Here is a 14,942-nt window from a genome sequence, read left to right on the forward strand (position 1 = left end):
TTTGTAGGCGACTGAATCTGCATAGAAAACAATAATGCCTAGATAAATACAACAGAACAAAGATACAACTGAAATAAACAGTGCTTTATGTTTTTCAGGTAAGTCCAACAGTATTCAGGTACAGGAGTTGAATAATCAAATGTAAAATAACACTGCATAGTCTTCACTGAATGAATTAGAGAAAATTAGCTTTAACAAAGATTAATTATATTTATGTATTTTGTCTGATTAACATGAATGACAGACAGCAGCAGGAATATTAGGCTACTGTCACTTTAAGACCGAACAGAGAAGCCGTAATCGACTGCGTTTACTCGAAAACTCACCGAGAAGCACATTTTTACATCATTTTTGCGTGTGTTCGTTCAAGCTTATTCTTGCACTCGAACTGTTAAAAATTGCTTGAATGTTTAAACTCTCTATGTTCCCTCTATGATGGTTAAACTTTGCAATTAATCCAAGACTCGTGCGTTTTCGAAACATGGTCTGTACGGCTCAACTATGATCCCTATACTTCGCACATCCTGCTATGTGACTATCGACTACCGTGATATCGATGCTAAAATTATATTTTGTGATTTTGGATTCTGAAAGCTCTGTTTATATGACCCCTAGTCTGATCACATTTTAGTTTACATGTGCATTTACATGTAGTCCGCACAAAACTTCAGCGCACGTGCCATACTCACACGTCGGCCGCCACATTCACAACCGCAGTGAATGATGACCACATTCTCATTTGTGAACCAACCCATTTAAGTGTGGTTTAATGTTTATGAGGTATATTTAAGAACATAGCCATGTAGTGCACACAGTATGCAGTAAAGGCCCTTAAAGGTCAGCGTCTTACCGCAGACCAATCTGGTAGAACATTCCAGCACTGGAACAAGTGCAAACTACAATACGATGAAAACTGGCGTGTCGAATATCTTCTCCAGCTCTCGCGTACTGACGCAACTCCTCTGGCATAGACTGTAGAGCACAAAGTATGATGGCAATAAAAAAAAGCTTTAAGGTCCTGGAATAAAACCTTTTTCTCAGATGGGAGAGAATGACAGAATGAGAAACGCATGAAAACAACAGGCTGCAGCTGGACCCACAGCGCACCTCTTCTGGCCGGCAGGTGGCGTTAACACGAGCCAGGCTGGCAGTGTTCAGGTGTCCGCTCTGGTGCAGGCGCATGCAGACGAGGTCAGCGGCGCTGTTGGAGGGGGTGCACACCAGCACACGACTGCAGGGGATGCGGTGATGCACCTGCACACACACACACACACAATCTGACTTAAAGAAAATCAACAAAATACACAATTGATACTACAAACAGTGCTGAGAGATTAGAAATTCAGCGATTCATTATTTATTTCCAACCCAACCAATTTATTGGCATGAAAAATGGCGAACAGCAAAGCTTGCTATTTTATTTAGCAGCAGTGCAAGAGTTCACTATTGCAGGTTAGTTATTGTTGTGGGGTTTGTCTTTTGACTTCCACAGACTGCATTGCAATTAACTACTCGTTCACATTATGTTAATGTCCATTATTGTGCTTTGATGTGAGAGAAAGAAAAAAAAAAACTTGGAAAATGGTAATGTAATCATATGTTCTAATAAAGCAAATTATGACTCGTGTCAGTAAATTGTGGCTTTAAAAAAGGCAATGACTGATGATTCTGTTTTAATACATTTCCTGTATTCTTTCTGACTCGGCTTTACATTCATGTTATAATAAAGAGAAATATACTTGTTTAGGGACAAATTGAGAAAACTAGTGATCGTTTATATGAATGTGTATTTGCTGAATACTGACGTATATGAGAAAGTATAACAGTGTTTGCCTTTCAATTACCAATTAAAAGGAAGCCAATTCTGTATAATAGTCTAATAGTTTTATAAGACAGAACTTTAAAGACAATGGGCCCTATTTTAACGCTCTGAAACGCAAGTATCAAACGCGAAACACAAGTAACTTTGTGGGCGGGTCTTGGGCGCTGTTGCTATTTTCCCGGCGGGATAAATGCCTCTTGCGCCCGACGCAAATCAAAAAGGGGTTGGTCTGAATTAGCTTCATTTACTCATAGGTGTGGTTTGGGCGTAACGTGAAATAAACCAATCAGAGCGTCCTCTCATATTCCCTTTAAGAGCAGGCGCACTTGTTCCATGGCGGATTGCTATTATAACGGCGGATTTGCCAGCGCACGCCAGGAGCGATTCACAGCCGAGGAGACCGACGTTCTCGTCAGGGCCGTAAAACACAGAGAAGTGACATTGGGGATGATGGGAGAAACCCACCCAAATTAGCTTCGGTTAAACAGCCGTATAATCATTTGGGTAAATGCGTAAGCTAGATTTATTTTTTCACATCTTCATGGACACAACAATGATTTCCCTCGTGTGGTAATATTTTTCCTTGTAATGTTTGATTTGCAAAAATAAAAACTGCTGCGTCTGTGTAGATTAGAGAAACAGTGGATGCGCGTTGGTCACACGCTACATTATGGCCAAGCATGCGCCCTTAAAATAGCATATGACTACCGCGCAACGCGCCACTGACTTTAGACTAGGTTTTTCCTGGTCAGTAGCGGAATTGTTTTCTGCATCTGCAAAATGGCAGCAGGGAACGTTTGCGCCGGAACAAGCCTCCTCTTTTCGCTCCTCATGATACATGCGTCGGTGTACAAAGTCAATTGCACTGGGAGTTTAGTGGGCCCACTAAGCTAATGAAGATGGGGAATGGGACCTGTACATCTATGTACTTTCAAAATACAAGTCCTGCTTCAGACACTAATGGGTTTAAAAATGCCAAATATCAGCCGACGTCAAGAGCACACTTAAACATTATGCAATCCTTAAACATTTATTAATAGCATCAGTTTTAAAAGAGTTTGCTCTGCCTCGCAGATTTCCAGGCACATGCACAAACTGTAGTAACTACCTGCAGAATAGCTTCTATGAGTGTAATGGTTTTGCCTGTGCCAGGAGGACCGAACAGGATGTAGGGCGTGGGTCGACATTCTCCACTCAGAATCCGTTTAATGGCCTCTTTCTGGGCAGAATTCAGCAGAACGTTGAAGAACTGGCCAGGGTTTGGGATGCGTTTTGCAGACAATGTCAAATCTGAAATAGCATAGATTTGTCTGAAATCACATAATGAAATATTCCGAAGGCAAGCAGCAAGAGCCACTATAGAAACAAGATTATTGATTAGTATGCTAAGTTAACATAGCACAGGGCAAACAAACACACAGTCCACTTCAGAAAGGTGAGTGCTAAGTGGCACTGTCTTCAAACACACACACACACACACACACACACAGCACTTTGAGACAAATTTCAAAACGGTCCCAGCAAAATTGGTATTGACGGATTCAACAAACATTTCAATTTAGGAGCAAAACGGTCAGACATTTTTCAGATCTCTTGGTCTGTATGTGGCTCTGTACCCAAATTTGGCAAGTACCCTCAGATCATAGTGCTGATTAAGTATACCAAGTTTAGTTTCAATAGATCAAAGGATTGCCAAGACACCAAAAGAAAAGGGAATTTTTTAACTGCCGTTGGTGCTATGGAGTTGGTCCGAGAGTCACATTACTATTCAGGAACACCATAATCAGTGTGCCAAATTTCATCAGTTTCCCATGTATGGTTCCCTAGGGCGTCCATAGACAGTTTTGGGAAGAAAAATATTAAAGTAAACCAACCTTTATAATAGAGGCTTAAGGACTTGCTCCCTGAAAGAGGTGCACAGTTAAAAGAGATGAAAATAAAGTTAATTCCACTTATTATTCTCCGAGTTACCTGTTTTAGTTTGTGTGGCCACAGACACCATCTCCGCTGTCAGTGACGACGAGCCATTGATCGTTTGGGTTGCGTCATTCTCCTGATGACAATCAGAACATAGCCAGACTCATCAAGCACATGATCATATATTACAGACTCCAAGCTAGCTAAGATGATCATATTACGGACTCCAAGCTAACTAAGATGAATAAGTGTACGCGCTCACTTTGACCTCTTCTGCGAGATGCTCTTCCTGTGGACCCCACTCTCCGCTCCACAGGGGCGACTGCTGTGCGAGCATGCTGGGAAACAAAACTCAACCAAGACAAAGCAACACCAAATATAAACTACTGTTTCTCCACACAAAACGACTCAAATGTCACTTTATATTCTTAATGGTAAAAATCTCCACTTGTTCAACAGCAGGATCCGGATTCATCCAGAACAAAACCACCATGATTTTTTAAAACCCGCTAACATGCAGGTCTTGTTAACCCCTCTATGTGTGTTGACTGAAACATGCGGTGTTATTAATTCTTGACAAAATGCATATCAATATGTGATGCACTCAGGGTCCGAAATTAACTTTTTTGGCTCACCTGCCACGGGGACTGGTAGATGAAACATTAACCTAATGTTACAGAGCCATAGGAAAACATGGAGCTCTCAATGTCAGCATCAGCAGGCCTATTATTTTACTGTATTTACACAATTATTTTGAGGTAAACCAAAAGCTTAACAAAAATCTGAGAAATAACCAATACTAGCCGACGTCTGCTAAATAGTCTTTAAAAACTACCTACAAAAAAAGCTAAAAACATTTTCACATAAGGCGGGCGTACACGGTGTGACGTTTGCTGTTTTTACGAGCCTGCAGAAGATTTTTTCACGCGGGAGAAATCGAGTGGAAATCGGTGATGTTCGCATGATCGCGGCTCGCAGTGTGTGAGAGGAATGAAAGTGCATATCTTTACGACAGCTGTAATTTCTCGTGCCATTTATATGCCAAAAATAGTTTTTGCGCGCATATGCTACGCACTTTAAGGCGTGTAATACGCACGCGCTCCACACCCCTAATCCTACCCAAGGGTTTCAGTGCGTAGCATATGCACGCAAAAAACATTGTGGCGTATAAATGGTACGAAAAATAACATTCTAAATGTTATAAATGGTATAAATACGCACTTTCATGAGATCGTGTTGGAGGATTTACAAGCAGAGCACGTTCATTTTTAAACATGTTTAAAAAATTCGGGGAGTTGGCCCGATTTTCACCAGCGTATAGCCTGTTCCCTATTGCCAAATCATACACAACCACGTCACAGGCTAGATCGATGGAGATATAGCTCAGTGGCAGCAACTGTAAATCAAATGTAATATGCTTGGAATGATAAAAAGAAATTCATATTGAATATAATAATGGGAAAAAAATATATTAAATCACATTTTTAAAAATAAGATATACGCGCGTACGCTATATTCGAAATGGTTCTTATATTCTTGTATTTATCTCAAAAGAATGTCAATTTAAAAATATGGAAATTAGCGGAAACAAGTTAACGCAGCCTCTTATTTACATGAGGTAAAATAAAGCGGCTTGATTTGTATTATTAATATTGTGCATAATAGCCAACATATTTTAAAATTGTAATATATATTGCTGCCACAATAGCGGCCCATTTCAAATGTTTACGTGCTTTTTTTCTCCTCCTTTTTGGTGAAGGTGGAGCGTTGATGATATCGTTCTTGTAAATACTTTTACAGCATTTCCGTAATAAAAGTGTAGCCTACATCTTTAAAAATGCATGCAAATTACAGTGAAGCGCAACAGTTATTGAAGTACGGTGCTCGGCAGTGATTAAAAAATATTTAAACTGAATTTTGAAGTTCTCTCTTCTTGCAAACTTAAGAGAAGTGGATTTGGGCAATTCAATTACCACAGGAACTTGGTGTCTGTCAAAAAACAGTAAGACATTCAGCCAGGGATTTTTACATGGGGGGTGGGAGAAAAACACTAACATTCTGGATTCGGATGGCAATAAAAACTTCTCTTCTTTTTTTAAAATCACAGACTAACCCCTGCAGATGTTGAAAATACATTTACACCCCATGAGAAACAATTACCGTCCAAATAGGGCTTTTGTGTCAAGATCTTCAGCTATTAAACACATGTCTCGATACCTTTCTGCTCACACGTTTACACAAGAACATTTTTGGAAATAAAAGTCTGAGTGTTTTATAATTTGCCAAATGGTGAAAAAAAAAATCTGACATTGCAAATATATGATATGATAATTAGCACAATGTGGTTCTTACTGTTGTTGCCAAAATGTTTGACCTGCTCCAAAGCACAATGGCACCTCCTCGTGGTCACCCTGGAAGAAACAGGACATTGGTGTAAGAATCTTTAGGCATGAAGTGTCAGCGCTGTGAAGGTGGGGGGGAGCCAGCAGCACCTGTTGAAGGTGAACTCCACGTCCAGAGGTTCTCCGAGGTAACTGTGCTGGAAATCAGCATTCACACGTAAACTCACGTCATCTTCTGAGATCTGGGGGAGCCAATACACAGAATCTCGAATCACATTACAAACAGTGAGCAAAACAAGAACACATTATATATGGATGTGACGGATAATATTGTTACATTACAAAACAAGCGTTTGTGGAATGACAAGCCACAGAATAAGAGTGCATGATCCAAGTTGTTTAAAGTTAGGGTAATGCTCAAGCGCATTTGATCAGGTGCATGTGCTGTTAAACACACATACATGTACAGGACAGAGCTACTTCAGTAATGCATTACTGTTCAGAAGAGGGGATTTGTGCATTCCTGCAAAACATTCACCATCTTATTGGTTACAACTTCATTTCTTTATAGAACTTTTTTTTTTAAGAGTTTGATTACCAGGAAATGCACTAACTGATAAAAAGCATAGATAAATGTAAACATAAATTAATTATTTGAAGGAACAGACTAATAAATGAGATGAACAGTCATTAGTTCAGACCTACAAGGAAAGAATAATCTGAACAATAAGAATAGAGTCAAGATACCTCTGTGATGTAAGACATATACTCAAGAACAACTCCTCCACTGCAGGCTTTCTTCAGGACCACTTTATCACCTAGAGGAAGATTCAACTGATTTACTGTTCTGTACACCAAACAAGACAATACAAAATTAGATGCAACATGTGCTATTTTTCTTTTTACTGATCACCAATGTGAAGTTTTTTTTTTTTAAAGGAATAGTAAATTCAAAAATGAAACACACTCACATTTTTTTCACTCAGTATTATATCCTATTATCAGTGATTAAAGCTGCAGTCCGTAACTTTCTGGCGCTCTAGTGGTTTATGAACAGAACTGCAAGCGTCTTGTGGAAGAACATTGTAGCCGGATCTACTTCTCTCTGTTTATGTCTATGACTTATTATAGGTGTACTGTAGTGATTCAGGATAAGACAAAAACACAGTTTGGAAAACGGATTCATGTACACGCTCATTTCACAAATTTTTAACACAAAATGATAAACTGCAATTTGAACCATTATATTTTGGATTCAGTATTTTTCTAGTTCCTCTAGTGCCTCAGGAGTCTTGGAATGTGGTGCTTGATTTATTGGGGCTATTTTATGACACTTCTTATGCTTTCCCATTATTTTTTAGCTGAATCTTTTTTCCCTAAACGTATACATGCTAACGATTAAAAGGTACAGATTACTAGAGAACATCCTCACCAATGAAGAGGCTTGGCCGGCCCTCGGTGAGTCCTGGCACCTCCAGGTGTAAGTTTACCGCTCCCTTCCTGAGGATGACGCCGATGAGGCTGAACTCTCTGAGCTCCCTCTCAGCCTCCAGCTCCTCCAACCACAGAAGAGCAGAGAAACGCCGCAACATAGACGACAAACTCAAGCGCTGCAAAAACAGGAGAGGAGCTATAACAACTTCTATTAAAAAGTGACGTGTGTTACAAAAAGTATTTCAAAATACTTATTTTATCAAATGCTTTGGAGATTTGGGGTGGGGGTGGGGTTATGTTTGTCCAACCAGACGGAGGGAGTGTTCAAGACATGCATTTAAAAGTCATTATTGTGCAATTATTTTAAAGGTTCCTCATTTTGTTTCGGAGGTCTCACAATAAGTTTACATGCATCCAAGGTCAAAAAACACTTTCTCATAATATACATGATCAGAAAGATAATATAGAAGATATTATATAAGAGCATCAGCTCTTTTCTCACAAAAACATAATCTAATAATTTGTAATTAAGGTGTATTGGATGTTAAAACGGCTTTCATATATAAACTTAAAGGATAATTCCGGTATTTAACACCTTGAGTCTATATTGTAGTTTGTTTTGGATGAACAAGAGTGGTGGACAACATTTTTTTGACAATGGTTCCTCTCTCGAGTTTTTGACTATAATAGAATTGGCCATGGACCCATTTAACATTGGAGTCAATGTGCATGTCCGAAAATGTCATTAAAACAGCCAATAATGTTCGTTTACAAAACTGTTAAACTCACCGAGTGGTTAGTGGTGTTCGTTGATGATTATAAACAATATATCGTCGCAATATATGATTCCAATCCGTTTATTTTGCTATAGTGGAATTATTTTTTCAGACACTTCACAACCGTGTAACTTCCGCTCAATATTTGAATCTGAAGCGTTAGCACACTCCCGACCACTTGATGGCGATAACCGATGTTTATGTCTCGCGGGACACTCACGGTCACAGTCGAGTTCAACTTCATATTGCACTGGTCAGTGGTCACGTCTTTCAATATTTTCAAGGTTTTGTTTGTTTATTTCGCTTACTCTCCCGGAGCACAGTTGCTCTGCTCGCTAGCCTTATGAGAAACGGAAGCGAGCAAAAAGACTACATCGACCAAATGTAAACAGCCCCCTTTCCGTTTCCGGTAGCGCATTTATATTAACGAGCACTCAGTCCTTCAACAGAATTCAATGGGATTTTACAAAATGACGAATAAAACACGACAGAAACTGTATTTCGCAACACTTTTTGTATCTGGAACATCAACTAACATCACTAATCACTCGGTGAGTTGCACAGTTTTGAAAACGAACATTATTGGCTGTTTTAATGACATTTTCGGACATGCCCATTGACTCCAATGTTAAATGGGTCCATGGCCAATTCTTTTATAGTCAAAAACTCGAGGGAGGAACCAGTCAAAAAAATGTTGTCCACCACTCTTGTTCATCCAAAACAAACTACAATATAGACTCAAGGTGTTAAATACCGGAATTATCCTTTAACTGGGTATCATTACCCAGTTTACTCAAAGTAATCATTTAAAAGTTCTGTTGGGAGGCATCATATCAGTATCATTTCAACGCATCGGTATTGTATCGAAAATCAACTAAGTAGTATCGCCCATCCCTAAACAGTATATTGGATCCGTACATTCACTCTTAAAGTGAAGGCAGCCTAATACACCTGCTGCTGTCTGAGTCAATATTGGACAACAGTATGATCACTCACTGCTCTTGACTGAATAACTTTCTTAACTTTAATTGCAAGGATAAATCTGTATTTAATGTTTACAATTAGGACTATACAGTGTTATTCTACATTTGATTGCTTCATTCAATTTCTGTAGTATTTCTTAACCGAATTCTACTGTAAGATCTGCCTGAAAAACTTTCTTCTTTATTCCATTGTATTTGTTCGTGCTATCATTTGTAATTTGATTGTTTGTTCTTATTTTATTACTGTGTACTTGTTTTTTTTTTTTGTAAATTCAATTCAAATTTAGCAGCAATTTTTGCAGCAAGATGCAAAAATAAAATGCTGGATTTAAGTGCAGCAGTCCTTTCTTTATTAAACAAAACCTAAAACAGGAAAAACCGCTATAAGCTTGTCAAGATCAGACAAAGAACTGAACAAAATACAGGGCTTAAATACTGAGACAAACTAATCAAAGAAACGAGACCCAGCTGTGACAACTTTAACAATTGGAAACGTAGGCAACAAACTACTGAACACAGGAAACTACTGAAAACTAGGACACAGAACTGAGACCTACAGTGGGGAGAACAAATATTTGATAAACTGCTGATTTTGCAGGTTTTCCTACTTACAAAGTATGCAGAGGTCTGAGACATAATACAAAGCCCACCCCAGAAACACAATATAACAGAAACCTGTGACAGTTATGATGTGTCATAATTTTTGAAGCATAAAATATATTGCCAAGACTTTAAATGGATGGACAAAAAAAAGTTGTGAGATAATGTTAAAAAAATGTTTTATCGTTTTCCCCCCACAATATTTTTCAAGGTATCGTATCGAAGTTAGAAATTCCAGTAACACTATTACACAAACTCAAGCATGCGTGATGCTCATCTGCCGTCTCACTATATGAGGACATGAACTTCATCTCCAGAGCTGCTCTGAGAGAGTATTTCACCATTTCATTTGAGAAAACTCGTCAGATACACACAGAAACTCAAAGCTCTTAACTACCAAGTAGTGTTGTCAAAAGACCCGGTACTTCGGTACCATTTTGGTACTAAAAAAATTAAATGGTTACGGTACCAGCTTTTCTTAAAGTCCCTGTAAAGGTAATTCTAAAAAAAAATTCTAAACACATTATACATGTTAGAAATGTATTGCTAAAACATATTACAAAGACTGTGAACTGCGAAGTACTGAATTGTGGAGTTAGACCGTTAAACAGTTTTTCAGCATTGCTATTTTCCGGATTTTTTGGGCGGGGCTAAAACGGGGGCTCTGACGCACTGGAGCCCCTGAGCTCCTGGACACGCCCCTACTTGATGACGCACTGGAGCCCCTGAGCCTGGCCGCTCACTAACAATATAAACAGAGCACATTCGCATCAGTTTGGCGCTCAATCGCGAGTTACTAGCCGCGTTTCCATTACAGATTTGCGCAAATGTTTTGCGCTATTATCTAAATATCGATAAAAAACTATTGCGAAATGACGGCGTTTCCATTAACCGATGTTATGCGACTAAAACGTCCTTTTTTCTCTCGCGATAAGTCATTCCAAAAATCACGGCAGCGGACGTTGGTTTATATAATTTCACAGCCACCGCATTAGACATTATTATTATTAATGGAAGGAGACGTACGTGTTATCCAAGCATTAATGGCAGGGAAAGACCCTTATATTCCAAACGAAATATAAGGAGTTTCTGGGTGTTTCTCCTCATTTCTGCTCCGAGGTTTTGATTGTGGCATTTCTTTGAAGTTTAGAATCCAGTATTCCTATAGGTTAATTATTGTTTATTTTATGAATTTAATAAAGAACTCTGTCTCCTATTCCAAACGATCCATGTAGGCTGCTTTTGTGTCCATTCGTTTTTTCCTTTTTAAACCCGTAATTGAAAAACGAAAAATGAACGGTTGTCTTTTTAAAACGCAAAGTTGAACACCACAATTTTAATTTGAACTGGCTACACCAACTGCTGCGCAAAAAAGTAAATATCGACGAATTTTCAGATGTTTGTTTAATGACTTTTTTCCCCTTTATTAAACATGTAAAATATTCACAAATTAATATGGAAAACATGTTGATTTTACTGGTTTTCTAAGGCCAAATTAGAACCTGGAATTGACATTTTCCCGCAGTGCTGAAGAGCCATTAATATTATTAAACCTTTGTTTTCTAACTCGGCTAAAAACATCTCCATCTCCGTTGTTAAGCAGATGCGCTTTTAGAGAGAAATGCACCTTTCATACGGATTACTTAATCAGAACAAAATGTATAGCTTTCGATTCGAATTTGTTCGTTTTAAAGTGGACATTTCAAGCTTTAGCTACATAGGCTATATTTTGTTTCAGTTCTCGCGCTCCAGTTCAGGGAGACCATGAAAACGCGCCTGATTGTTTTATTTTATTTTACAAAAGCACAACATTTTCTTGTTATTGTTTAGGCTACACAAATAAAAGTAGTTACAAATAATGTATTATTATTTTCTGTATGACCAGAAATTATAGAGTAGGCTATATTAAGTTGTTTCACTGTTAATAGGAAAATGCAAGTGTTCACGCCCGCGCCTCCGTGCCATGTAGTGCGCGCTCCACACTCCACACATACCCTACCCTTAGATATGCGTCAAAATATTGTGTTTATTTGTGATAATCTCAGCTCTGTATTATTATTGTCTAACCCGTATTATGAATGACATTTGACGAATTGCTTTGTTCCTTTTTTGGATAAAAGCGTCATCTAAATATGTAGCCTAGTAAATGTTATAATGATGATAATTATTATTATTTGCGTACACGGACCCCAAACACACCGCGTCTTCTAAGTCAGGTGACTGTAAATGCGCAAAAACTGTTTCCATTGCAGTTTTGCGAAATACTCCTTTTTCGAATTGGCTGAAAAACCTCCTCATGCGAGCGTAAAAACTTTTTTGCGATAAACGAGAGTTTTTGCGAAATTGACGTGTTTCCATTGAGCGTATTTTCAATTCGCAATTTCAATTTGCGCAATTTGAAGGGTAATGGAAACACGGCTACTGTCAGTACTATTATAACTACAGCCTACAGTTTGCTAGTTAGCTATGCCTTCGTCACGGAAATGCGTAGGCTACTACCTTGATGCGATCATGTACGAAACAGATCGGTGTCCTTATTTACATTTCCTAAAAACTATCACATCAAGAAGAGGTGGATTAATTTTGTGAAGAGCCACCTTGATGGAGAGCTGAGGATCACCACCAAAACCCACCTCTGTAGTGATCCTTTTACACGGGATAGTTTTATAAACTTTCGTCGGAGACAACTGGGATTCACTGATAATCCGCTGTTACTGGTGAATGTGGCCGAACCGACTATCTCCCGCCTCGGCCTTCATCCTCCCGTCGCGCCGACACCTGGTGCCATCCTCGGCAGTGCGTGCCCACCAATGAGGGTAGGCTGCCTTGTGTGCTTATGTTATAATTATAGTAGGTAGTCCACAGTAAGTAGGCTACTAAATTCTGCAACACTCTAACGTGATTTTTTTGTTTATTTATATGATCAATATGATTCCTTAGCCAAGTAATTTAAACTATTATCTGTTCACAAAGCAGCCCCTTCCGACCACAAAAGAGACCGAGTCTTTCATGCATAAAGTCACTCGAGAAGTTGGATGTCAGTCAGACAGGTTTCAGCGCAGCCGGCGGACACGCCCCCAGCGTTTGAGAGCAGAGACCACTGCTCATTTTTTCAAGATTTTAATAGCTTATTTTATGTACTTGCCGGCTTTTTTATCATTCAAATTTGGCTGGGTGGCTAATAACACATTTTTCTGTGATATGACAAACTCAGAACACATACTTAATTTTGACTTTACAGGGACTTTAAGTACCAGTGGTACCGAAGTATCGGATTAATCCGGTTCTTGACGCGCTGTCCGAACGGTGCACAGTTGCGTCCTCTTCATAAACACACTGAGACATGGCGACCGGTGGCGATGCTAATGCGGTTTCTCTGAATCCACTTGTTGACCAGAAAGGAGGAAAGAGCCGTTCACAGCGCGTTTTTTGCGCGTGCAAATTCGTTTTCCAGGTCTCTGTTCATGGTTGCATAGCAACGGCAAACGCAACGGGAAAGCACGCGCTTGTGGAAAGGAGAAAGCGGTGCAAACTGCGCTCTCCATGATGACGAGGAAGTATCATCAAATAATTAATTGATTTCTAGCCCTTGCATTAGCTTTACTACTAGATATATTCATTGAGATGAGAAATAAAAAGCCGCCCTGTACAGCTACGATCAGCTGTTCGGCCGAGCTTTCCATGTTGTTACGGAAAGACCGCTGGTTTTTGTCACATGACCTGTTGAGATGCATTGAAGTGCATCTCACTGAATTTGCACGCGCATAAAACGCGATATGTGAATGGCCCCTAAAGTGGTATCGTGTGCGGATGTATCTTGTTTAAAAGGCCTTTTAAATATGAACGCAGTTTTGGATTAAATAAAAGGACAGTCAAGTCAAATAAAACACGTTTTATCTCCTGTTTAGTTGGTAACACTACATTGAGATACCATTGATTAACATTACTTAATGCCTTATATCTAACATCAACACATTGAGTGAACAATATATTTTTACAACATTAATGTATGTTTGTGAATGTTATTTAATACAAACACTTTTACAACTTTTAATTTTAAAAATGTATTAGTAGGCTATTTTTAAATTACCCCAAGGAGAATAATTGCTTCAGTGTATAACTGTTGTTAGGTCATTTTATCTAATGTTATCTAACAAATGGATATACACTTTAATATATGCAAATGGATATACACTTTAATATATGCAAATTTAATCAAAATTAGCTTTGGTACCGAAATTGGTACCGAGAACCGTGGATTTTCCCAGGTATCGGTACCGAATACTGAAATTTTGGTACCGTGACAACACTACTACCAAGTACGGTTTAACTGAACAGTACAATGTAGAATTTGTGATTTTGAAAATTCAATTAACTCATTAAAATGGAATACAGAAATCACGTAATTTAGGAAAAATTATTAATATATTGTTGTAAAATTTTTATGAGTTTCATAAATTCACCTAAATAGACATGCTTTTCGATAACCAAAATGTAATTAAACCATTAAAACTGAATCCAGAAAAATGACAGAATTTGGTTATTTCTTTGAGCCCTATGAGCAACGACTGAGATGAATGATGATGTGGGAGAGACGGCACTGAAGTCGACGTTACCTCTGCCAGTGCCGGCTGGACAACCAGCACGTCCTTCTGGGCTTCAACACAGTCTCTGAGAGCCTGCGGCACGCCGTACTGTCCCAAGAAGTTTGGAAGATGCCGCCTTGTAAGCCTGTCGAAAGAGACAAAATGCTCGAAAAAGACAGACAAAACAAAAACCTTTTTCAGCATAGTGTACATTTTCACCATTCACACTAATCTGCACAGTATATTATGGAAGCTCGTTTCCGCCACAGTGTAAAATAATTTAAAGGATAATTGCGAATTTTCATCTCACAATTCTGACTTCTTTTCTCAGAATTGTGTGATATAAATTCATAATTGCGAGTTATGAAGTCCAATTCTTTTTTTCTTCAGAACGACTTTATAACTCGCAATTGAGATGAAGAGGAGGGAATGTAATAGAAGTGTAACGTAATGTAATGGACAAACAACAGTTACGAGTTTGT

At 38.7% G+C, this 14,942-nt stretch overlaps 1 protein-coding gene across 2 annotated transcripts in view; it reads right to left on the reverse strand.

Annotated features, from left to right (window-relative positions):
* mov10l1 (Mov10 like RNA helicase 1) overlaps positions 1-14,942 on the reverse strand; it is a 45,602-nt gene that overhangs the window by 12,613 nt on the left and 18,047 nt on the right. For both annotated transcript variants that reach the window (XM_079613752.1, XM_079613753.1), the window contains exons 9-18: positions 14,491-14,605; positions 7,514-7,691; positions 6,829-6,899; positions 6,232-6,323; positions 6,092-6,150; positions 4,002-4,090; positions 3,794-3,875; positions 2,931-3,112; positions 1,108-1,254; positions 851-972 (exon numbers count right to left, since the gene is read on the reverse strand). In XM_079613752.1, the coding sequence (XP_079469878.1) occupies positions 851-972; positions 1,108-1,254; positions 2,931-3,112; positions 3,794-3,875; positions 4,002-4,090; positions 6,092-6,150; positions 6,232-6,323; positions 6,829-6,899; positions 7,514-7,691; positions 14,491-14,605 (1,137 nt within the window). The remainder of the gene's footprint in view (positions 1-850; positions 973-1,107; positions 1,255-2,930; positions 3,113-3,793; positions 3,876-4,001; positions 4,091-6,091; positions 6,151-6,231; positions 6,324-6,828; positions 6,900-7,513; positions 7,692-14,490; positions 14,606-14,942) is intronic.

The sequence above is a fragment of the Phoxinus phoxinus genome, assembly GCF_949152265.1.
Source record: "Phoxinus phoxinus genome assembly, chromosome: 5".
In the NCBI taxonomy this organism is placed as follows: Eukaryota; Metazoa; Chordata; class Actinopteri; order Cypriniformes; family Leuciscidae; genus Phoxinus; species Phoxinus phoxinus.